General features: G+C 37.9%; 6 protein-coding genes and 1 long non-coding RNA gene across 12 annotated transcripts; 4 read left to right on the plus strand and 3 right to left on the minus strand.

Moving 5' to 3' along the window:
- The first annotated feature begins 484 nt into the window (after positions 1–484).
- On the plus strand, positions 485–2373 carry LOC104745680 (sm-like protein LSM1B). Its single transcript, XM_010466988.2, has 5 exons — positions 485–940; positions 1538–1606; positions 1697–1812; positions 1897–1959; positions 2088–2373. The coding sequence occupies exons 1-5, from the start codon at positions 880–882 to the stop codon at positions 2163–2165; spliced, it is 387 nt and encodes a 128-aa protein (XP_010465290.1). The 5' UTR covers positions 485–879; the 3' UTR covers positions 2166–2373.
- A 161-nt stretch (positions 2374–2534) lies between these two features.
- Positions 2535–4982, minus strand: LOC104745681 (exocyst complex component EXO70A1). The gene is made up of 2 exons (XM_010466989.3): positions 4789–4982; positions 2535–4698 (listed from the first exon to the last, which is right to left on the minus strand). Exon 2 carries the CDS (start codon positions 4696–4698, stop codon positions 2797–2799), a length of 1902 nt encoding a protein of 633 aa, XP_010465291.2. The 5' UTR covers positions 4789–4982; the 3' UTR covers positions 2535–2796.
- Positions 4983–6520: 1538 nt separating this feature from the next.
- Positions 6521–8077, plus strand: LOC104745682 (uncharacterized). 2 transcript variants are annotated; one of them, XR_015581375.1, is made up of 4 exons: positions 6539–6789; positions 6906–7036; positions 7125–7207; positions 7683–8077. It is a non-coding gene; the product is annotated as an uncharacterized LOC104745682 (long non-coding RNA). The 2 variants fall into 2 exon arrangements; XR_015581374.1 differs by having other exon boundaries at positions 6521–6789; positions 6906–7207.
- Positions 8078–8589: 512 nt separating this feature from the next.
- LOC104745684 (oligouridylate-binding protein 1C) lies at positions 8590–12220 on the plus strand. The gene is made up of 12 exons (XM_010466992.3): positions 8590–9110; positions 9544–9605; positions 9690–9792; positions 10010–10086; positions 10168–10229; positions 10308–10395; positions 10529–10604; positions 10702–10732; positions 10966–11085; positions 11218–11303; positions 11437–11613; positions 11721–12220. The coding sequence occupies exons 1-12, from the start codon at positions 8994–8996 to the stop codon at positions 12003–12005; spliced, it is 1284 nt and encodes a 427-aa protein (XP_010465294.1). The 5' UTR covers positions 8590–8993; the 3' UTR covers positions 12006–12220.
- On the minus strand, positions 12174–13830 carry LOC104745683 (protein FLUORESCENT IN BLUE LIGHT, chloroplastic). 2 transcript variants are annotated; one of them, XM_010466991.3, is made up of 4 exons: positions 13669–13830; positions 13188–13318; positions 12890–13040; positions 12174–12800 (listed from the first exon to the last, which is right to left on the minus strand). In XM_010466991.3, the coding sequence occupies exons 1-4, from the start codon at positions 13826–13828 to the stop codon at positions 12277–12279; spliced, it is 966 nt and encodes a 321-aa protein (XP_010465293.2). In that variant the 5' UTR covers positions 13829–13830; the 3' UTR covers positions 12174–12276. The 2 variants fall into 2 exon arrangements, with proteins under 2 accessions (XP_010465293.2, XP_087345343.1); XM_087489217.1 differs by having other exon boundaries at positions 13675–13782.
- A 66-nt stretch (positions 13831–13896) lies between these two features.
- On the plus strand, positions 13897–22478 carry LOC104778956 (nuclear pore complex protein NUP107). Of its 2 annotated transcripts, XM_010466997.3 has the most exons (25): positions 13897–14191; positions 14567–14922; positions 15143–15212; positions 15303–15418; positions 15598–15629; positions 15726–15851; positions 16199–16357; positions 16748–16840; positions 16929–17096; positions 17192–17290; positions 17687–17913; positions 17999–18056; positions 18123–18211; positions 18445–18576; positions 18706–18828; positions 18995–19093; positions 19193–19381; positions 19598–19769; positions 19859–20009; positions 20117–20319; positions 20493–20634; positions 20772–20932; positions 21138–21254; positions 21510–21593; positions 21972–22478. In XM_010466997.3, exons 1-24 carry the CDS (start codon positions 14112–14114, stop codon positions 21579–21581), a joined length of 3234 nt encoding a protein of 1077 aa, XP_010465299.2. In that variant the 5' UTR covers positions 13897–14111; the 3' UTR covers positions 21582–21593; positions 21972–22478. The 2 variants fall into 2 exon arrangements, with proteins under 2 accessions (XP_010465299.2, XP_010465298.2); XM_010466996.3 differs by lacking the exon at positions 21972–22478 and having other exon boundaries at positions 21510–21841.
- LOC104745685 (peroxisomal (S)-2-hydroxyacid oxidase GLO4) lies at positions 21413–24126 on the minus strand. 3 transcript variants are annotated; one of them, XM_010466994.3, is made up of 12 exons: positions 23948–24126; positions 23587–23726; positions 23373–23497; positions 23238–23284; positions 23084–23161; positions 22850–22974; positions 22661–22718; positions 22526–22588; positions 22354–22423; positions 22165–22265; positions 21986–22090; positions 21413–21908 (listed from the first exon to the last, which is right to left on the minus strand). In XM_010466994.3, exons 2-12 carry the CDS (start codon positions 23724–23726, stop codon positions 21729–21731), a joined length of 1092 nt encoding a protein of 363 aa, XP_010465296.1. In that variant the 5' UTR covers positions 23948–24126; the 3' UTR covers positions 21413–21728. The 3 variants fall into 3 exon arrangements, with proteins under 3 accessions (XP_010465296.1, XP_010465295.1, XP_019092596.1); XM_010466993.3 differs by having other exon boundaries at positions 23587–23730; positions 23948–24121; XM_019237051.2 differs by lacking the exon at positions 23948–24126 and adding an exon at positions 23906–23920 and having other exon boundaries at positions 23587–23730.
- Positions 24127–24150: the final 24 nt, after the last annotated feature.

Raw genomic sequence — 24150 nt, forward strand, 5'->3', positions numbered from 1 at the left:
AATATAAAGTTATACACTGTATTATTTTACTTAAAATATAAGAAGCCACATATATATATACATGATAAAATTATCCTTAAGAAATTGGAACACAACAACAGATTTTAAATAAAGTATTGAAATTTGCAAGAACTTCGTAGGATTTTTTTTTGAGTATTTGCTTCACTCAATTTTTTTTTTAGCTTTCTATATGCTAATGTCATCTCAATTCTCAAACCACTCTATGCAGGGAATAATTTTGTTTAGCTGGTCTTGTGGTAACATGTTCTAAACTCCACAATGGTTACTTATAAGAAAGAAAATTATTTGCTAGTGTGATCAATAACCTTCTTTTTATGTGGTAAATGAAATGTTGTTTACCAATAAAAATAAAAAGTCCAATTTCAGAAATATGGTAATTGTTAATATTAAATTGTAAATATTATACTATTTGAGAAAAATGAAAAGAAAATTTGTTTTATGACCAATAAAAAAAAAACAAATTGTTAATTATTTAATTGGGAAAGTGGTTGAAGTTTTATCGAGTTCGGACACTTTTTTTTTTTTTTATAGCTCTCTTGTGTTGTTTCTTCGAAATTTCTCATCCAAAGTGGGCGATCGGATCTGGGTTTTATATTTTTTTGACGAACCCGTGTCCCAATCTTCGATCTCGTGCCGAAAGTCTCAATCTTTTTTTTCTTCTTTTCTTTATCTCTTTTTTCTCAATTTAAACCCTTTAGTCAAAACCCTAATTTCCGCCTTCCTGTCAAAATTACGACTCGTCTGCGTTCGATATAGCCAATCCTATCTCTTCAGCTGAGACCATTATATCTATCAGTTTGTCTTTAATAGAAAGACCGAAGCTTTTCATCAATTTCAAGCGGATAGAGTCAGTGAGCGATGTCTTGGGCTGGTCCTGAAGAAATCTATCTTTCAACCTCACTCGCTAGTTATCTCGATAGTAAATTCCGTCTCCCTCTTCCTCTCTGATTTCAGATTTGTTTGAAGCTTTATGTATGTTTTTAAGGATACGGCTTAATGGATTTGAATGTGCATTTACGGAGCATGTTCTTGCAAACAATTCAGTTGTTCTTGCGTTTTGATTTTGAGTTCTTAATTTTGATAATTAGGCTTTATTATTCTACGGCATTGTTCAAAGCTTGTCAATTTTGGTGTTGAGTTATCTCAAAAGAGACACTCTCTGTTGATAAGTGATTGAATCTTGAAAGCTTTTAGTTTTTATCTGTTGTGTCAAATCTGAATGTTCTTCAGCTAATAATGTTAAGCTTTTAGCATGCATGAGATAAAATTTGATGGGGTTACTGGCTCATTCTTGATTTAGCTTAAGAAGTGTTTACTTAACCTGTGTGGAATTTGTCACTATCCGCTTAAGAATCCAAAATTCAAGTTCTTTTCGATATTGGTTCTTTAATATTTTGCTGATGTTTTTGGGATATGGGTTTAATTACGGAACTCATTTGGAGTTAGGTTTGCTTTTTACTGTGAATCAATGTGCATCAGCTACTTATGTTTGTTGGCTCTGCTCTTGGCAATGTAGGAAAACTACTTGTGCTCCTTAGAGATGGTAGAAAACTTATGGGAACACTCCGTTCTTTTGATCAATTTGGTATCCACTTTTCTTTTCATGTTCCTACATTTCTGATTTTGTTGATGGGAGAGAGATTTAAACCGTACTTTGTTTGTTGTATATACATAGCCAATGCGGTTCTAGAAGGTGCATGTGAGAGGGTAATTGTTGGTGAACAATACTGTGACATTCCTTTAGGACTCTATGTAATCCGTGGAGAGAATGTTGTTCTGATTGGTGAGCTGGTAAGACTTCTCCTTGTTTGTTTGTTTTTGTTATCTCACCTTGTGTTTTCTAGATCACTGAGTTTCTTAAACAATGTGTCTTAGGACACGGAGAGAGAAGAACTTCCTCCACATATGATTCGTGTCTCAGAGGCAGAGATTAAGAGGGTAAGGCATCACATCACATGTTTTAACTTCCACACATTAGTAACAAATTGAGTAGCAAAATTTGGTTCATTTGTGATGTTGTGTGGTTACTGATGATTTAGTTTTGGGGAATTTTTGTGTTGGTTTAGGCGCAAAAGGTGGAGAGGGAAGCAAGTGAGCTGAGAGGAACAATGAGGAAGAGAATGGAGTTCCTTGACTTTGATTAAACCAGATCGTGTCCTTATTCATTCTTGGCTTGATGCTCTGCTTTGGCTCGCAAGTTTTATGATGAGCCTTTTTGGTGTGTTAAATTTAGGGGATCGACGCAAGTCTTATGTTTCATTTTGGAAGAATATGCAAAAAATAATCTGTGTACTTCTGTCTCTTCGGATCTGTTTTACCTTTTCAGAAGAAAAATATTTAGCATTTTGTTTATCTTGGAATTGGCAGAGATTGGATAATTTGAGTTCAAGAAAACTTAACCGTTGGCTTAACACTTACAAACAAAGGGGCTTGCCTATAAGCTCTGCCTCCCAGGATGGAGACAATCTATGCAAGCAGAACTACAACCAAACTTGGACAAACAGAAACGAAAATGGAGCAAAAGACGACGTGGCACATTGCAAAATTTACATGGTACTTGTTGGTCCTGTGACCAATCAGGACTTTGGTTAAAAGAAGACATATAGCACAAACAACAACACACAAATATATGTTTACCTGGAAATTATTCCATCGGGCAGAAACCTTGTGAATAACAATTCAAAGAATGGGTCTATTCTATGACATCCTAAAGTGGGGACGTGGCTGAAAAAAAAAAAAGTAAGAAAGAAGACGAATGTTCGTGTTAATCTTCATTTATCGCCTCCTCAAGTGTGGTGGTGTAGTATATCCTTCGAAGAAATCTAGAACGATGGTCTCGATATCTTCAACCGAGTATTTCAAGTAGTTCTCAGGGTGTCTCCCACTCTCTATATGACCCCTGAACCTTCCAAGAAACGATCTATAAGCCGGGATTAGATGCTCGGATAGAGATATTCGAAGTTCCTCTCTAAGCTGAGCATCTGGAACAGACCATGTAGACTGAGTCCTGTGAACCTCTTCGAACATTGTATTGAATGCCTTAAACCTTTCTCTCAGTGCACTTCTTGATACACCTGAGGAGAAACTCCCACTCACATGTAACCCTTCATCTCTCAAGCTATTCAGTACTCTGACCCATGTAGCTCTCTGGTAGTTTGTAGCAGCATGTCTAAATATCCCAGTGAGTTTCCTTAAATAGTGGTCTCCAATCATTTCCCTTAGCTCCGGTGACCTTTTCACTTTCTGAACGATGTAATGGATGTTGTTCATGATAAATATGTGAGCTAGAGACGTGTCTCTATAGTGCTTGGACTTCTCTTCTAAGTTGAAATGTAACACCACCATCAACCAAATCAAATGCAAATCCAACGGAGACTTACTCTCTAACTCAGTGAAATCCATATCCGGTGTGTTTGCATCAGAGCCAGTAGAAGGATTCGACATGATAAGATCATCCAGCGTTTGCTTATAATCAGAGATCATAACAATGTAGTTCATCACATACCTAGTCAACGGATGAATCGTTCCTCCAGGGACAGGAACTACCGAAGGTTCACGAAGAACAGCATTCTCAAACTCCGAGAGTATACCTCTAGCTGCTTCCGCTAGTCTAGACTGAATCTCAATGGCTTGAACCCTAATAGTATCTGATGAATCAGAGTCAAAGATTGCTTCTATATCAGGCAACATATCAGTTATAGCATCATGTAAATCAAGAATCTTGAAAAGCTTCTCAGGTGATCTTCTACTAATGCTAACAGCTTCAGGGAAAGTGAAAAGTCTCAGAGCAGAAGCCTTCACTGTCTCCATGAAACAAGTCTCATCCATGGCTGTGCATATCCCATCAAAAAGCTGCTCACAAAGCCTCTTCTCACTAGAGAACACAACTCTAATACAAACCTTAGCTGCACGGATCCATTGTCTCATCTTTCCAACAACAGCTTCCCAGTCAAGCCTCTGCACGTCTCCGATGCTTATCTTGACAATCCCAAGCTGCTTAAAAATGGTTTCCATGGCTGACTTGCGAACAGTTCCGTAGACTTGGATACATTCACGAGAGTAACCTGCGGCGACCATTCGCTGAACAATCGATCTTAGATCAGAAACTGCCTCGGGAGAAATCAGATCCATTTCTCTTATACTGCTTGTGGATCTGTAACTGCTTCTCCTACGAGTTAACCGGCTTGAACCGGAACCACCTGGCGAGTTCAACTCTTCTTCTTCGGTCGCAGTAGTTACGGAGCTGTCATCTCCAGCTTCGCCGCATAACGACGGAGAGACTGATGATGACGATGACGATGACTCCTCGAGAAAAAGCGAATCAGGTTCGAATACAGTTGTGTGTGAGAGAAGAATGTTACGGAACTCGTCTTCGAGTCTAGCCATGGCGATTTGGATAGCTGAGTTAGCTTTGACCTCGTTGTCATCAACAGCGGTGGCGGCGGCGGCGGTGGTGGCGGCGGAGGAGGAAGAGGAAGAAGAGAAGGAGATGGAAGATAAGGAGCGTTGGATTTCATCAACGGCTCGTAGGAAACGATCAACTTCATCACGATCGCTTTGGAAAATCATCTTACCTCTAGCTTCCTCAGAAGCCGCAGAGTCCCACCGGAGTATTATCCTTTGCGCCGTCTCTAACTTCGAATCATCGGAATCTAAACTATTCTCCGGCGGTTCCATCTTTTAAGAAAAAATCAATCAATCAGACAACAGAACAAAAATTCAAAAAGACAGAAGTTGAAAAGCAAATGAAATCATATTCTCACTAACCTCTCGACCGATTCAAATTAGGTCTTCTTCTTCTTCTTCTTTTTGGTAAAAGAGGTCTTCTTCTTCTTCTCAGATGAATGAGATTGGTCCAATTTTTTTTTTTTTTCAGTTTGTCCTTACGAATTTTTTTTTAAAATAATTTTCTTATCAGAAGTCATATTAGTAAGGCAAAAGCTGTCTGTGTTTGTAGTATTGTTTTTTTGTTTTGTTTTGAAAAATATTTAGGTGTTCACCTTTTCCACTCTGAACCAATCAAAATATTTTATTTAATATTTTATTTTAAAATAAATTAAAACTAAATTTAAAAGCAAAACAAATTAAGAAAATAAATTATGTATACTTTTATATAAGAAAAGTTAAATATTGACTTAGATTATATATCGGTTTGAGTTTATAAATGAGAATTAGAGTTTAAATTTTACAATTAAAATGAAATTATATGTCGGTTTGGATTTACAAATGATGTGATTAGAGTTTATATTTTACAATTAGAATAAAATTCTATGTTGGTTTGAGTTTACAAATGAGATAATTAAGATTTAGATTTTACAATTAGAATGAAATTATATGTCGGTTTGTGTTTACAAATGAGATGGTTAAAGTTTAGATTTTACAATTGGAATAAAATTATACGTCGGTTTAGGTTTATAAATGAAATGGTTAAAGTTTAGATTTTATAATTAGAACGAAATTATATGTCGGTTTGGGTTTACAAATGAGATGGTTAGGATTTAGATTTTACAATTAAAATAAAATTATATATCAGTTTGGATTTATAAAATAACGATTTAAGTTTTTAGTTTTATAATAATGTAGGTAGATGTTATTTTCTTATATTATAAGAGGTGAATGAAGATGTTCAAATATTGTCCTTTTTTTTTTAAGTTTATGCGAGAGAGAAGTGGGAAATCGGAAAATAAAAACAAATAAAAATCTCTTTGGACTTTTCAACTCCTCTCTTTGTGTTTTTGTGTATACGTTTGCCCAAAAAAATTAAACTTTGTTCGGAATTACTCGCCGGCGGCGTGAAATGCCCGGTAAAATTAAAAATTGGGTGAGATCTGAAGTCATAAATGCTAGTATAATGCCTAAAACAAAGTCCCCACTTTCTCTAAAAAAAAAGAGACACATATCTAGATATATCCAATCATGTCTTATTATGTGATTCATCTTCCCATTTTTATAGTGGGATCACTTAAGCCAGTAATTTTGAATCAGTCTAATAGTAATAAGTATATATATATATATATATGGTGACGAGATGACATATCGTATAATTCATTCCATTGATGCAATATAGTCAATACTTTGTTTCGATGTTAATAAACTTCGGATTATTTTTTTCTTTGTACATTTTTTAGTTTTCATTGACGTGGTTGGACCATGTTGGTAAACAGGTAAAGACATCAATTTGTATTATCTCTGACATTTTATAACCAAATTACCTCTACGGATAAGATAAGAGTAGTTCAAAATTTTGGTGAATCTTTTCAAAAATTATTATCATAGAGACGTTTTATACGTTTGTTTGGAATAGTCGTAAGAGCATCATTAGTGGGGAGTGCTATATGAGTTACTCTCTTATTTATGGCCAAAAAAAAATAAAAAACCCATAATATTCTCTAATAATCCGAGAATCGTTACTTCAGGAAGGAGCTGGAGCAACCCCATAAGTAACGATACGTGTCAGGTTTAGATAGGTTGTAGGGTAAATATATTACAAAAAAATTCATTTTTTTGTTTTTTTTTTTCTTTCCCGACCCTTCTCTCTTTTCTTCTCTGTCGATGTTAACGGCGATGGATTCTTCTTTTCTCAATTCATTCTCTCGATCTCGAGATTGGGATCTCCGGTTGGTTTAATTATGGCGTTTCTTTAACAAATTTCCGGTTTCGGAGCTTTCGAACGATCTTCTCCTCCGAGGGCTAGTTGATTGAGACGGCATTTCCAATCTCCAATTTTCCAATAACAGTGATCATCTCCTCGTGTCTTCATGGGATAAGGTTAGTGCCTAGTCAAAAATCCCCTTTCTACTTTGTCTTTGATTTGACTCCAACAGTCCCCTTTATCTGAAGATAATTTCTTCTTCTTCTTCTTCTGGGTTTGTTTTGAATCTTAGCGTGTGAGGTTGTATGATGTGAGCACCAATTCGTTGCGAGGCGAGTTCTTACACGGCGGAGCAGTACTGGATTGCTGTTTTCATGATGATTTCTCCGGTTTTAGTGTTGGCGCCGATTACAAAGTCAGAAGGTACTCTTCTCTACTCTTAAATTCTCTCCGCAGGATTGGTGTTCTTTGGTTATACTGCGCCGATTGGTGTTCTCTGGTTATACTGCAGGATTGTTTTCAATGTTGGCAAAGAGGACATTTTGGGAACGCATGACAGACCAGTGCGCTGTGTTGAGTATTCTTATGCTGCAGGTACGTTGAACAATAACACTGACGATTTCTAGTGCTTATAATGTCTACACAACTCGCAGCTAAGCAAATTATGTTAATACAGTCCGATGTTATCTACTGCCATCTGATTGCTCCTGTAAATCAACCCATAACATTACGTTTGCCTATATAACTTGGTGTTGCTAACACTCTGTTACATGACTATGTCTATTGGCTAGAGATATTTACCATGTATTGGATGGTAGATTACTAATAATTTGCTAACTTGTCTTGTTTTAATCTGGAAACACTCATACTTGTCTTGTCTTGGATAGATAGCAAAGTTACAAATAATAGTCACTTGGTGCAACTGCTTAGTCATATAGACAATGATGATAGTCACTTGTTTACTTGTTTTTGTTTTTGTTGGTTTGCCTTTGGTATGAATGTGTTTGAAGATGGGTTCAATTGATATGTCTCATTGCTCTGTCTTACATTGTTATGGTTTAAAATGCAGGTTCTGGTTTTGGTTCTTAAAATGCAGGTTCTGGTTTTAAAGTTTCATGTTTTGGTTGTAGATGAGCTCATAACCAACTTCAACACTGGCAGAACAAAGAGCTACAAATGGAGAATTTCTCAGCTTCAAAACATTTCCAAGATGCTTGGCGATAAGGAGAAATGCATCACATAAGCTTTGTATCAAGATCTTTCCAAACCTGAGTTTGAAGCTTTTATAGCTGAGCTTTTTTCATTTCCTTTCAATGTCTCTTTCCTTATCTACATTCTAGTTTTCCATTGTTGAATCACTTTCAAGAGTGTGTGTCAAGTTTAAATTCAAAACACTTGTACACAAAATTAATAATGATTGAGCAACCTTCTTTGGTTCTCTAGTGGAGGGATGATTTTGCTAAAGTTCTCTTAGGATTGCTTTAATTAATTTAGTATTAATTATATGATTATTTAATATGTGAGTAACTTAGAAGTGTTTCTCCACTAATGATGGTCTAAACCAGCTAACATAAATGTACATTGTCAAACCTCATAATGAGATGATGTTTGGTGGACCATACTTAATTTTGATCGAGCTGATGATTAAGTAATACAAGTTGTAGTGGATATTTAAGGTTATTTAATGTTTGAAAAATTAGGTTTAAGTTACACAATGACAAGTTATAATTAATCTGAAAGTTTGATATATATATATATATCACAAAAAAGAAGAAGATGATAAATACAATTTTCTATCATTATTTTTTTATTTCAAGACCCTGAACTTAGACCACGAACTCAATCAGTTTACACAGACCTGACTAACTCAATATACACGCTTGGGTCCACTGAACAAGTTTTAGTCAGAGAGATAGTGGTCCCTCCACATCCTGGGAATAAACGACTTCGTTTAAAATGGGCTTGGGCCTGGCAATGGGCTGTGTCAGCACAACAAAGGAGTATTATTGGCTGTCACCAGAAAAAAAGATCGTCACAGTCCTGTAATGTTAGTATCACCTCACTTCTTGTCTGAAAAGTAGCAATAAAATAAATCGTGCTATAAATAGTTCACTTGTGCCGCACGGTCCCTCTCATCTTCTACGGACAGCTTCTTTCTCTTTCCTCTCTGATTTTTTTTTTCCTCTTTCTACCTTTTTCTCTTTTTTTTTTTTTTTTTAATTTTGTTTTCTTTCTTTTTTTTTTGGTTAGTTTTTTTTTTTCCTTTCTTTCTTTCTTCATCTCGTGAGCGAGAGATAGTACCTGAACCCTAGCGGAGAGCTTTTCTGGGAGAAACAAAACAGATATCTTTCTTTTCATCGCACTAAGGGCAAAAAAAAAAATGCAGAATCCGAGACTGAAGCAACAGCAACAACAACAACAACAAGTTTTGATGCAGCAACAAGCTCTGATGCAGCAACACTCTCTTTACCATCCTGGTGTTTTGGCTCCTCCTCAGGTCTTTTTTTACATCTTCGATTTGTCTAATTTTGGCCGAAATTGGAGTTGTTAAAGTTTTTTTTTTTTAATTTTTAATTAATTCCATTTCTACACTATCGTCTTTCTCTCGTGGGTCCTTTAATTCCGGGTCGGGTTTAGTTTGTGTTCATCTTCTGAAGCTATGACTCATTCCAACGGGCTGTAGCTTTTGTGTTCCCTTTTATGATTTGATTGAACGGGAAGGCTAGGGTTTCCAGATCCTGTACCTAGGCTAACAATTCGTTCTTTTTATCTGTTGATGATGTCTTTTTTGTTGGGTCATTACCAAATTGAGCAGATATATACCGTCTCAAGATTGTTTTCTGTCATGGGGATAGAAAAGTAATGATTTTTTTCTTCTTTTGCTGCAATCCCTTTTCATATCTTTTTCATACTTTTGGGCATATTTGCAGTTAGAGCCTGTTCCAAGTGGAAACCTTCCTCCTGGTTTTGATCCCAGTACTTGCCGTAGCGTGTGAGTGAATTGGTTTTTGAGCATCTCTTTGTTTTGAAGGTGTAGTTCTGAGTTTATGTTTTAACTCCTATAATCATTTGGCAGGTATGTTGGAAACATCCATACACAGGTCACAGAGCCTCTGCTTCAAGAGATTTTTACTAGCACTGGCCCTGTTGAAAGCAGTAAACTCATCAGGAAGGATAAGGTAGAGAGACTCGAAATTTACCTTTTTTTTTCTTCTTCTACCTTTTTGTGTTAAGATTGTGAAAGTGACCGTCTCTTTTAAAGTAGCATTCTTTTTTTGGACGAGCATAACAAAACAATTGCCTAGTTGTAATCTACTTGCTGCTCTGCTTAGATTGGGTTTCTCAACTTTACTAAAAAAGGGACTCACTGACAAAAATGTACTTTTCTGATTTCAGTCATCATATGGATTTGTTCACTACTTTGACCGTAGATCTGCTGCTCTGGCTATACTGTCCCTGAATGGAAGGCATCTGTAAGGAACAAGTTTCATTGTTCTGTTCTTTCATTATTTCTTCAAACGCTTTCAGTTAGGTTATAACACTTGAATTCACAGGTTTGGACAGCCTATCAAAGTCAATTGGGCGTATGCCACTGGTCAGAGGGAAGACACTTCAAGTAAGTTTTTGATTTTTTCAAAAATTTGCATTTTGCTTGTTTGGGATGCTCAATGCTATTGTTTCTCATGAGTTGCAGGCCATTTCAACATTTTTGTTGGAGATCTCAGTCCAGAGGTTACTGACGCTACATTATATCAAAGCTTTTCTGTTTTTCCCGCTTGTTCGTAAGTTCTCATATGCTTGATCTAACACTTTCTTTAAGAATCACGAAATTCTCCTATTGTTAAGCTTATCTGCTGAAACATCACATCCAACTCTTAATCTTGAACTGAGTCTAATATCAGTATTTACTTGAAGGGATGCAAGAGTTATGTGGGACCAGAAAACTGGGCGCTCAAGAGGCTTTGGGTTTGTTTCTTTCCGCAATCAACAGGTAATGTATATTCTTCAAATCATGCGCTGACTACTTGTTTTTAGCTCAAGGATCTTTAGTGGTTTACATTAATGTTAAATGTTGATTTCATTTGCAGGAAGCTCAAACTGCCATTAACGAGATGAATGGTAAGGATTGTATTGTAGCTGAGACTTTCATCCTCATTTGTGAACTGTGCCCTCTCAATTCTGCATGCAACTGTACCTAGAAACCAAGCTCCTGTATTATGAGTTCTCTTGATTTAGTAGTCAAGAACTGCTGAAAGTTACATAGTTTCTGTTTCAATGAGGTCTTGCTTCTAGAACTGAGTTTGTGTCTTTATTCTTAGCAATTAACCTTTGATTTTACCACATATTCGCAGGTAAATGGTTAAGTAGCAGACAGATCAGATGCAACTGGGCCACGAAGGGCGCTACTTCTGGTGAGGATAAGCACAGTTCTGATGGAAAAAGTGTTGTCGAACTTACAACTGGCTCATCAGGTTGTTCTTCTTTGACTGTGCAAATTCTGAATATTATCTTTTTCCTGCAAGTGGAATTCGTGAAAATTACATTGTTTTTCTCTGGGTAATATGAAAAACTCACAAAGCTACTTTGGTCGTTTGATTGTGCAGAGGATGGTAAAGAGACCTTAAATGAGGAAGCACCTGAAAACAATTCTCAGTTTACTACTGTTTATGTGGGAAACCTTGCTCCAGAGGTACGTTATCCACTAGGAAGTGCTCCTTGTAACTTGAATCACTATCATAATAAAAACAGTTTTATTGAGGCTCTTTGATGAATTATTGCATCAGTAGATTTCTGGTACATCATGACAGCCATCTATCTTGCAGGTAACTCAGCTTGATCTACACCGCTACTTCCATGCTCTTGGCGCTGGAGTTATTGAAGAGGTTCGTGTCCAACGAGACAAAGGCTTTGGTTTCGTGAGATATAATACGCATCCCGAGGCTGCTCTTGCTATTCAGATGGGTAACAGTCAGCCTTACCTCTTTAACAGACAGATAAAGGTACTTCAAACCACAAAATACCCCTCTCTATTTGATCTCACTGTTCCCGAAACTTGCTTTATCTGAGACTTAGCATGTAATCTGACATTTCATTTTGTTAACTGTAGTGCTCATGGGGAAACAAACCAACTCCACCAGGTACAGCCTCAAACCCACTTCCCCCTCCTGCCCCAGCACCAGTGCCTGGTCTGTCTGCAGCTGATCTCTTAGCCTATGAAAGGCAATTGGCACTAAGCAAGATGGCTAGTGTGAATGCCCTAATGCATCCACAGGGTCAACACCCTCTAAGGCAAGCAGCTCATGGAATGAATGCAGCTGGACATACTGCAGCCATGTACGATGGTGGCTATCAGAATGTTGCCGCCGCACAACAGCTCATGTACTATCAGTAATAAACCTCCGATCGTGGCACTGATCTTAAGTTCATTCTCTTTGCTTTTCTTTCTTTTGTTTTTCCTTTTTCTAGAACTTGTTTGTGTGTGTGTCTGTCATCTCTCACTTAAGTTATCTATATAAAGCTTCATCTTCAGCTGTATGCTTAGTTTATGTATCCCCATGGATTGTAAGACAAGCAAATTACATTTAATAAAAGGGATTTGGATGTCCATTTTATGTGATTTGACATAGAACATAAACATACAACAAAAGGACATTGCGGAAGAATCAGTCTGTCTCTAACCGAGCAATGTATGTGTCATAGAAATTTCCAGCTTTCTCGAGATCTCCCAGCTCTGTATAACAGTCTGCAATAGCTCCATACGCTTCAGTGATTCCAGAATCTTCACCTACCCTCTTTGAGATGGCTAGAACCATGGAGTGATACTGTATGGCTTCTCTATACTTCCCTTGACGTTGAAGCGAGGCGCCTAAGCCTCTTGCAGCTTTCTTTTCTTCGATGGGGTCTCCGAGACTCTGAGCAAGTTCCAAAGCTACCTTGAACTCAGCATACGCTTTCTCTGGTTCTTGGCTCCTAAGAAAGGTTTTTCCTGTTTTCAACTTGGAAATCAACTCTTGTTTCTTTGGTTCCACAATGATTTCACTCTCTGGGATTCTTGCTCCCACTGGAGCATAACTCAAGCTTGGTGCATAAGACTCGATTTTCGCTTGTCTCCTAAGAGCTGCGTTAATCTGTCGTAGTTGTTCATTCAACCTCTGTAACTCCCCTTTCCTCTGCCGAGCAACCAACCCTGGTTTGTGTACCAAAAAAATTGTTATCAAAAACCCCAATGGGTACAGTTCGTAGGAGCAAAGTTTGAAGAAAAGACTAGTTTACTACCTCCAACAGTGGCTCCAACTAAAGCTACAAGTAACAAAATTGGCATGCTGAACATGGATCTCTCTGGCTCACATGTCTCAGCAGCCAAAGCTTCAAGTGGGGAGTTTGTCAACAACACAGCCATTACCGGTAATTTGAGCCTCCCAATTCCCTGCCACATCCATATCTAAAGGCTTATTATCAAAACGAAAAAACTTGACAGCAAAAACTGAGTCAAACACTATTCTGGTTTCAAGCAATAGAATACTCAGAGGATATATTGGGATATAGCTAAACATCCCAGAACTCACCAACCTACCTCAAAAGCTGAAAACTTTTCAAGAGTTCCCACGTTGCCTTCACGCTCCTTGTGTTGAGAAGACAACTGCAAAATTTTGGAGAAAGGATGATGATCTCCAGGGTTTCTTCTGACTACTAACTTTCCAATCCCTGAAAAAAGCAAATCCAGTAAGATGAATTCATATTCAGGGTCTTCGTGTGACATGGATATGGGAGATGTATCAGAAAGATCTCAACAAAAACACAAATGAGAACAACACAATAAGAGATCACGCTTAGAGTAAAAAAACGCTTCTAAGAGTTGAGGGCATAATCAAGCTACACACTTATCATGAACATAATGCGTGTTCTCAGCAACACAATCACTCCGAAATGAAATTACAAAAACCTAGTTCAGTCTCCGACATTCTGATGCCTCATCACCAAAAAGAGGATCACTCACATAGCAACATAGACTCTCGAATTGGAAATCTGATTCAACAAGTGAAGTAAGAGCTAACCTGGACCTAGAGACTTGTCGCGTGGCGGTGGTTGGCCACCGGAAGTATAGGAGAAGGAGGAGCAACACCGGATAAGCGCCGTCATCTCTAAAGAAAGCTCTCTGAGAGGATAAAACCAACAACGCCTTGGGAGGAGTTTTTTTATTAAAACTGGTTTCATCTTTTTATTTAATTACAGTTATACCCTTTTTTTTTACTGAACTTGAAAGATGAAACGCAGCGTTTTATAAGCGGCTTGTGCTTTAACTCTGGTGTGGTGGCGTGATTGTTCTGTGTCGTAGTATCGTTGCTCTGTCTTCCACCGGGCGGAGGATTTTTAGAGGGTTTTAGATTTCGACGATTACAAAACCCTAATCGACGCTCAAGCTTTGCCGCACTTTGAATTGCTTGCTAAGATTTTTCTTATTAGCACTTGGGATTAGTTTTTTTTTGTTGGCGAAGAAATGGACATGGATATGGACACTTCCCCTAGCTACTTCGACCCCGAGGTTCTCACTGTTAGGGATCAGTTCCGTCGTTATCGGTAACTATATCGACTTACCCTTTTCCCCGATTTTGATAACTCTTCTCAATCTTCTGGGTCTCGTTATTTTGGATTTTAAAGTGGGATTCTTTTTCGTGGGTTGTCGTTTGTTTGTAAGTACAGTCTAAATAAGCTGAATGTAGCAATAGTTGAATAAGATTGTACTCGAAAGTTTCGGAAATTTTGTTGAAGTTTTGGATTTTGTTTTCTTGTTAGGGTTTATGGTTTCAGTTCAAAAATCTGCGTATGGGTTTAATTCATTTTTATGAATTAGTATTCTGTTATTTGTTTCGTGTAACTCTGCGTTGGTGTGTATTGTTTAACCACTTAATTGCGTGTTTTGAGGTATAACATTGTTGATGCCCGTGCTTGCAGAAAGAGACACTCTGCATCACCACATGAGGAAGTCTTGAGTTCGAATGTCCGGGAGAACAGATTACTGTATGATGGGCATAACATCCATAGTCCAACAAATACTGCTTTGCTTCTTGAAAACATTAAGGAGGAGGTTGACAATTTTCACACCGATCATTATGAAGGAACACATACAAACCCATTATCTGCTTCCAGGACAGAGAGTGTTGGAATTCTGGATGATGATAACGAGGCTTCGTTTCGTCGAGTGGAAAGTCAATCACTCAAGGCTTGCAAGATTGAGAATGATGAGTTAGCCGAGAGTGGAGATACAACTTTTGCTTTGTTTGCTTCCCTAATTGATTCTGCACTTCAAGGTTTGTATTATATATCAGTCTTCGTATAAGATTTGTGCATAGATGAATATGCAGGCAGATATTTGGTTTGTGTTTCTCTGCATGCGTAAATCTGGTTCTCATTCTTTCAAAATCTCAACTCTCCAATGTATCTGTTTGTGGGATTCTCTTTACTTAGTTGTTATAGTCCTATTATTATCTGGTTATCTCTTACTGTAATTATGGCGTCTTGGTTCTGCAGGACTAATGGCCATTCCAGATCTAATATTGAGACTTGAGGAATCATGCAGGCATGTTTCACAATCTATTAGGTATATCTTCTGCCTCAGAGAGTTTAACAGTCAGAACGTCTACAACTTTAAATTATTTGCTTGTGTTTCATGCCTTTTCGGTATCTACAGATATGGATCAGATATTAGACATCGTGTTGTGGAGGATAAACTTATGAGACAGAAGGCTCAGCTTTTGCTTGGTGAGGCTGCCTCCTGGTCACTTTTATGGAACCTATATGGAAAAGGTTAGGAAACTCAACTCCACCTTTCTGTTGCTTTGGCCTTTTAGGAATAGGGCAGGCGTTGTGTTCATTTTGATTACTGATGTCTGTCAAAGCTCTGTGTCATGTAATATTTTCAATTAAAGTACTGGGTGGCTTGTGTTAGAAATGGTATTATCGATCATGTGTCTTTGCCCTTGCAGTTACTGAACAAGTTCCGAAGGAATTGAGCCTGGTAAGCATTCTTCCGATTTTTTTTTTTTTTAAATGAATCATTCATATTTGATACATCTTACGCGTTGGCTTATTTGATTATGTTGAATTTCGTTAGGTGCCATCAACATCTCATTTGGAGGCTTGTCGGTTTGTTGTAAATGACCATACAGCTCAACTATGCCTTCGGATAGTCATGTGGCTTGAAGAAATGGCTTCAAAATCACTTGACTTGGAAAGAAAGGTGGCATTTCCAGTATATTCTTTTTCAATATATTAGTTTACCATTGTCATTTGGCATTTTACTTGATTGGTTGATCTGGTCTGGTCATGTTTGCATTCTTTTCTAGTAGTGAATTCTTCTGCGCCTAGAGAAATACTGGACCGCATTGTATATGAATGAAATCTTATCTATTGCTTTTGAACATAGTCTGTAGTTTGTGTTCGTACTTGTCATATATTGAGGGTGTTGGTACTGTTTCCTAGGCTTTGTTCAACTTAGGTAAAGAATTGTGTGATGAACCCCCAAATTGATAGAGGTGATTAACACTTGATTAGAATTTGCTTACCAGGAAATGTTAATGTTCTCAGGTGCGGGGATCTCATGTGGGTACTTATCTTCCGAACGCTGGAGTGTGGCATCACACACAAAGATATCTCAAGAAAAATGGCTCTGTCGGTGACACTGTACACCATCTGGATTTTGACGCTCCAACACGTGAACATGCTCGTATTCTTCCTGATGACAATGTAAGTCTTTTCAGCTATGGTTGACATTAGGTTCATCTAAATTATTAGTGCTGATGTGCATGTTTTACATTTCAATATATCATTCAATATGAAATACATGGTATACATAAAACAATGTTGGTGAAACTGTGCAGAAAGCAATGCAGTGTGGATGAGAAGGGTAACATAAATTTTGTCATAACGGCCGCCTATTTTTTTTCATAATTAAGATCTGATTCTCAATTATTTAACTAACTGGCTTGCTCTAGGGCGTATAACATAGCAATTCTAACTGCTTCTTTTGTATGTTCTAGTAACCCTGTGGATGCCTATATCTATAGTGTGAGGGTCATATTTCGTTTTCATTATCTCTGTTAATTAAAATAACTATTTACAACTTCTCTTTGGCAGAAACAAGATGAATCTGTTCTTGAAGATGTTTGGACTTTGATAAGGGCTGGGAGAATAGAAGAGGCATGTGATCTCTGCAGGTCCGCTGGGCAGGTAATATTTATAAGTATATGAATTCTCTAAGGATACTGATTAGAAAGGTGTGTAGCGATAATGTCGATTTATATTTCTACTTTGGCAGCCATGGAGAGCTGCAACTTTATGCGCTTTTTCTGGAATGGACATGTTTCCTTCTGTTGAGGCATTAACAAAGAATGGGAAAAATAGGACTCTCCAGGCCATTGAGCAGGAAAGTGGCTTTGGCAATCAACTGCGTCTTTGGAAATGGGCGTCCTACTGTGCATCGGAGGTAAAACAGAAAGTGTATTGCTTTCTAATGAATTTGAAGTTTATTTTCCCTCAGAGAAACCTAACTTACTATTCTTTCTTCATTTGTTTCTGAAGAAAATTGCAGAGCAGGATGGCGGCAAACATGAAGTTGCTGTTTTTGCAACACAATGTAGCAACCTGAACCGCATGTTACCAGTTTGTACCGATTGGGAGGTAAGGGCATGCACACTTGTATAATCAGATTGATTTTATTTAGCATATTCCAACTTTGCTTTCTTGGCTACCATTTTTCTCTTAATTAATGTACTCTTAACATTTTTTCTTGGTTGTCTTGCCAAATTCACAGCATTATATTCTAAGGTGCTTATTTGAAAGGTCACGTCGTCTAAAGTTATCACCCTGCACGTGTGTCCCTATGGAACTGAATTATTACTCATAAAAATGTTTAAAGATGTTTATGAATCATTGACAATTCCTGTTTTAGTCGCTACCATTTATATGGTTTTTTTTTAGAACTGGAAACTGCTATCTTCCTCTAACTTTTTCTGTAGCTTGTTTTAGTGCTGCATGAATTGACATTATTTAGCGTTGATGGTGGTTTTTCTGCAGGCAGCTTGCTGGGCTATGGCGAAATCTTGGCTTGATGTTCAGGTTGATCTTGAACTCGCCCAATCAAAGCCAGGGTTGACAGAAAAGTTTAGAAGCTGCATTGATGAAAGCCCGGAAACTATGCAAAATGGTTATCAGGCTTCACTTGGGCAAGAAGATTGGCCCCTCCATGTTCTAAACCAACAACCCCGTGACCTTCCTGCTCTTCTTCAGAAACTCCATTCAGGGTATGAATGCGACTATTGGGAAATTTTTTTTTTGTCCTTTCTGTAAAGAGCGACAGCCCAACTTACTGTTTTTTTCCTGGCATAGGGAAATGGTGCACGAAGCTGTTGTCAGAGGATGCAAAGAGCAGCACCGGCAAATTCAGGTATTTTAATGGCCAAAGATTTTTCTGTCAAGTATTATGTTCATCTTTAATACTTTCTTTTGGCAGATGAACCTTATGTTGGGCGATATATCACATCTTCTTGATATCATATGGTCATGGATAGCGCCCTTAGACGATGATCAAAGCAACTTCAGGCAATCAATAATTTTTCTCCAGATAGTTTTATTTCTATTAAAAATTATGGGATAATCTGTTGATTGTCGGTCCTAGCATTTTCTTTCAAATTAACAAAAATTCCCAACTCAGGGAGGTTGTGGTAGGGGTCTCGAAATGACAATGCCTATTTGCTGATGTTTCTTGGTTATTTATAGTTTGTTGCAGCATTGCTATATGAGTGCCTTGACTTAATACGTTTTGCATCTGGCAGGCCCCATGGAGATCCTCATATGATAAAGTTCGGTGCCCATGTGGTGCTTGTTATTAGGCTTCTGTTTGCTGATGAAATCAACGACTCTTTCAGTGAGAAGCTCAATAATGTTGGTGATCTTATTCTTCATATGTGAGTCACTTCAAGATGGTTTCTCTGTCTTAGCAGAGTGCATTTATGGAACTTATTATCCTACTTCATGATACATTACATGCATATTATGTTCAACTGGCTTTTTAGTGACCTGTGAAATGTTGCCAGGTATGCGATGTTTCTATTTTCAAAACAACATGAAGAATTAGTAGGAATTTATGCTTCCCAGCTTGCTCCTCATCGATGCATTGAACTTTTTGTACACATGATGGAGCTAAGGATGCATAGCAGGTATTTCTAATTATATTATCGGTTATTTGATGATAAAATATCGGAGGATAGTCTTTCATATTGCATTGTGTGACCCTCTCAACTTCGTGGACAAGCACCCATATTGCATATAGATGTATGACATAAAGTTAATTCTTTGACATTTTTCCTTCTGCTCTGTAAATAGCGTACATGTGAAGTACAAAATCTTCCTGTCCGCTATGGAATACTTGCCATTTTCTCCTGTGAATGACACTAAAGGAAATTTTGAAGAAATAGTTGACAGGTATTAATGGTCGAGATTTTTTCCTAGCTTAATATGTAATAGTGAGATACATTTGACTCTATTAATCTCAGAAGCTGCAACTTCATGGAACATTCACAGGGTTTTGTCAAGATCTCGGGAAATCAAACTTGCAAAATATGATCCCTCAGTTGATGTTGCGGAGCAGCATCGTCAGCAAAGTCTTCAAAAAGCCATAGCGATTCAGTGGCTCTGTTTTACGCCTCCATCTACTATAAAGGATGTCAAGGATGTTACTTCCAAATTACTATTGCGATCTTTGATGCACAGGTACGGTCAATACATACTGACATATGGCTATATATCTGTTTCTGTGAAGAATTCTCTGCATATTAGGAAAATGTAGGCTATTTCTCAATTTCTTAATGGAGACGTAATGTTGAAATCAGAGGACCAGAAGTCCTTTTAATATGTAACCTCTGTCAACCACTTATATCCTTCACTTTTGGCTCTGTTTCATGGTATTATTGTTTTTCCTCTCTTCAGCAACATACTTTTCAGAGAGTTTGCTTTGATCGCCATGTGGAGGGTGCCTGCAACTCCCGTGGGTGCACACACGCTTCTTAGTTTTCTTGCTGAACCTCTGAAGCAACTCTCAGAAAATCCAGATACCCTTGAGGACTATGTTTCCGAGAATTTGCAAGAGTTCCAAGACTGGGTATGCTTCACTGCAGTTTTACGCTTTGTTATTCCTTTGATTAAAACATTCAGTATCCAGATAAAACGTACCTCTTTGTCTTTCAACAGAATGAATATTATTCCTGTGATGCAAAATATCGCAACTGGCTCAAATTCCAATTAGAGAATGCTGAAGTCACTGAACTGTCAGAAGAGGAAAATCAGAGGGCTGTTGTAGCAGCCAAAGAGACTCTGGATTCTTCTTTGGCATTGCTCCTCAGTAAGTGGTGCCATACTTTATAATATATGGTTGACTATGCATGACTTTGCAGTTTTTAGGTTAATTGAAAATGCTGTTAACTGTGATAGTTTTGAACCTCAATACAGGACGAGACAATCCCTGGATGACATTTCTCGAAGACCATGTATTCGAATCAGAAGAATATTTGTTCCTTGAATTGCATGCAACTGCGATGCTCTGTTTGCCTTCTGGTGAATGTTTGCGCCCAGATGCCACTGTTTGTGCTGCATTAATGAGTGCACTTTACTCTTCTGTTAGTGAGGAAGTTGTTTTAGATCGCCAGTTAATGGTAATCCTTTCATCCAATGTTTCGTTTACCTGGAACCTTTGATTTTCCCTCACCCATGGTTATATATATATAAAAGTTTGCTTCTTCCCTGGACATGAATTTAATATATTCTATGATGTGACAGCATCTCGAAAGCATTCTACGACGTTAATGTTTGTGTTCTTCACTTTCAGGTCAATGTATCGATTTCTTCAAGGGACAGCTACTGCATCGAGGTTGTGCTCCGGTGTTTAGCAATTAAGGGTGATGGACTTGGGCCACATAATGCAAATGACGGTGGTATTCTAAGTGCAGTGGCTGCAGCTGGTTTTAAAGGTTTGGACTTCTGTGGAACATATTTCTCGTTCACTGTGGTTTACCTTCTTTTCTCCATAAAAATTTGGGGATGTTTCATCCAAGATGAAATCACCAGCATTAATAAAACAAGCAAAAAAATTAAAATTTGACTGCAGGTGAGCTTACCCGTTTCCAAGCAGGTGTTACAATGGATATATCCCGCCTAGACGCTTGGTATTCAAGCAAAGAAGGCTCGCTTGAAACACCTGCAACGTATATTGTCCGGGGTCTCTGTAGAAGATGCTGTCTTCCAGAGCTCGTTCTTCGATCGATGCAGGTAAAGCAACTAGCCTCTGCCATATTAAATTATAACAATGGGATACATACGTATCTCTCTGCGGCCAATTCATCTTATCCTATAATAAAAGTGTCTACTAAGTCTTTGGTTGTTTACATTGACGAGAACTATAGAAGATTGAACGTATACCTACTCGCATGTCCCTGGCTAGGTGAATTAACCTCCATTTATTACGTATTCGCAGGTTTCTGTTTCTCTGATGGAGTCGGGAAATCCACCTGAAGATCATGATGAACTGATTGAGCTTGTGGCTTCTGATGAAACTGGGTTTCTCTCTTTGTTCAGTCGGCAACAATTACAGGTTAGTAATACTCAGTTCTTTACTCCATGAAAAACAGTCAAACACTCCTCATTTTTTATTACATCATTGTTGGTTATTCACCTGAATGAATATCTGTTAGCTTTTAATTTTATGGTTCTGCCTCAGAAATATGTTTGTTACTTTTGCTGCGAAACATCAAAAGGAATATGAGTAATGAGATATTGTCTGCATATGAATCATTCAAACTTAGTGACTGAGAATAATCTGATCGATTTAGATGCATTACAAATGCAGGAGTTCATGTTGTTTGAGAGAGAGTATCGTATGTCCCAGTTGGAGCTTCAGGAGGAACTTTCAACATCATGACAAAGTCCAAACGTAATAATCCCTTGTCTTTTTTTTTTGGTCAAAATCCCTTGTCTTTAATTTGAGCCTTTTATTTATGTGGATGGAGCCATGGACAGTATTTCATACGTACTGTTGGTCGACTGTCGGATTTTGTTGGATCAGACTTCAGAGCATAGAGTGAAGTCTCTCTTTCTCTGTCCTAACATGGTTTCTGGTTATGTCATCAATGGTGGGACAACCAGAAAGGGCCATAGTAATCTCAAACTCATTCTTTAGCATCTCGATCACTTTTTTCACTCCATCTTCACCCTTAGCTGCAAGCCCATAGATTATAGGCCTCCCTACCTGTATCAGTAGAAAGTGTTACATCAACAGAGAGAGTAACCTGAAATATGTATGTTAATATAGCATTGATAGCGTACAAGAACAGCTTGGGCTCCGAGCGCCAGCGCTTTGAAAACATCAGTTCCTCGTCGTACTCCTCCATCAAGCAAAACCGGAATCCTACCTCTAACAGCATGTACAACCTGCAGTTCGAAGAAACAAAATTCAGTTTGTTAAGACGAATAAGTTTTTCTAAAGCATGCTTTGATGGGGTTACCTCTTCTAAGACAGTAATTGTAGCAGGGGAATAGTCAAGCTGGCGAGCCCCGTGGTTAGATACCACTATACCATCTACACCGGCTTCAACAGCCTTAAGAGCTGCCAATAACATCAAACAGAGTGTTCTTTTATATGCCTTGGACTTTCTACAGAGTATGGTACATGCTATATGAGACATGGATCTTACCGTCTTCACGTGTGAGTAACCCTTTGACAAGGATTGGCAACTTTGTAATAGATCTCAACCATTCGATGTCCTAAATTTTGCAATGTAAAAATTACCAAGAATATCGTCAGATAGGAACTTTGAAAGTTTTCACCTTCCAAGGACACAGAAAGAATCACTCATAAAATTTCACCTTCCAACTTAAGGAAGCATCAAATGTACTAGCGGCAAAGGCTTCAACCCCTGAACCTTCATTCTAAGAGAAATTATCATGTTAACAACTGGTAAGGTTTTACTTTACAAGAACCTTAGTATAATCTCTACTCACAGGTCGGACTTCGGTCGAAACTAAACCTTCAAAATTCTTCAGCTGCGGGGATATCATTCTATAGAAGAAAAAAAAAATAGAACATCATTTCAGAAACTACTTTTTATCAGATAGACTAAGCAAAGTAGGAAAGCTTATTCCTGCAAGAAAATGTCCCTAGAATGTCAAAAGAGTAATGGAGAATGTTACTTGTTCTTTATATCTGCTTCCCTTCTACCAAGTTTGGGAACATCAACAGTTAGAACTATAGCCTTGAATCCTGCTTTTTCAGCTCTTCTCACAATCTGAGCTGTTACATCACGTTTCTTGTACACCTATAGAATATATTAGAGCGGAACTAAGAAGTAAGGCCAGATACCAAGGAAGCAATAGTTTGGAGGAGATAACAAAAGCAGCAAAAAATCATGACTGTGTAGTACTTACATATATTTGAAGAAACCGAACAGCGTTACAACTGGAAGCAACCTCCTCAATAGTGCAAGTAGACATGAATGATACTATCTGAAATCACACAACAAAACACTATAAAATCATTAAACAATGTAAACATGCATTTCAATAGACACCTTATTAGTACCATGATAGTGTTACACGCAGCTGCAGCTTTGGCAGTGGCGATTTCTCCTAACATAGAAGACAAATCAAATCAATATCCCAAATCCAGCAACTGCAGACTGTTTGAGAGCAAGTTATGAACATAGAGTAAACAGACCTTGAGGATGAGCCAACTTATGCATTGCTGTTGGAGCAATCATGATGGGAGATGAGATGGGAAAACCCAATATTTTGGTAGACATATCTATTTTGCTCACATCAACGAGTACCCTAGGCCTAAACCTGAAACATCAATCAAAAACACACAACATAGATAAACCTATAACACGATCACCCACCAAAATGGATATATTGATATGGATTTTTGTTACATGATTCTACGGAAAGCTTCAACATTTTCCTTGAGAGTGTGTTGATCCTCTGCTCCTCCATTGTAGAAATCAAAGTACATCTTAGGAAGGGCTTGTTTAGCCAGCTCTTGAAACTCATCCACGTTTACAATTTGATCCATCTATCTACAAAGGAAACAAATCGACAATCAAACAACACTTGACTACTCCACAAGAACCTAAACAGAAATTATCAACTCTGTAGTAGTAAGTTAAGTTGTTAAAATACAAGAAGAAACAACGAAGGGTAGAGATATATATACTGGCTGAGATCATTAAGTAAGGGACTTAGAAGTAAAACCATAACATATGATCTAAAGAGCTGATTGTAGAAGTTACTCACTTATCTGAAGAAATCCAGAGACAGACCTTCCAAGTTCCAAACCGAAGAAGTTGAGACTAAATCTACTATCTAGTCTGCTTTTCGACACAACACGGGCCCGGTCGGTGACACTGATCACACTAAGACAAATCTACTCTCACTAGTTTCCTTTGTAAGAAGATCACGTGTCGAATCGAATCGATACTGCTGCAAATCTTCTACCT

Source organism: Camelina sativa, chromosome 15 (genome assembly GCF_030686135.1).
Source record: "Camelina sativa cultivar CO46 ecotype springtype chromosome 15, ASM3068613v1".
Lineage (NCBI taxonomy): Eukaryota > Viridiplantae > Streptophyta > Magnoliopsida > Brassicales > Brassicaceae > Camelina > Camelina sativa.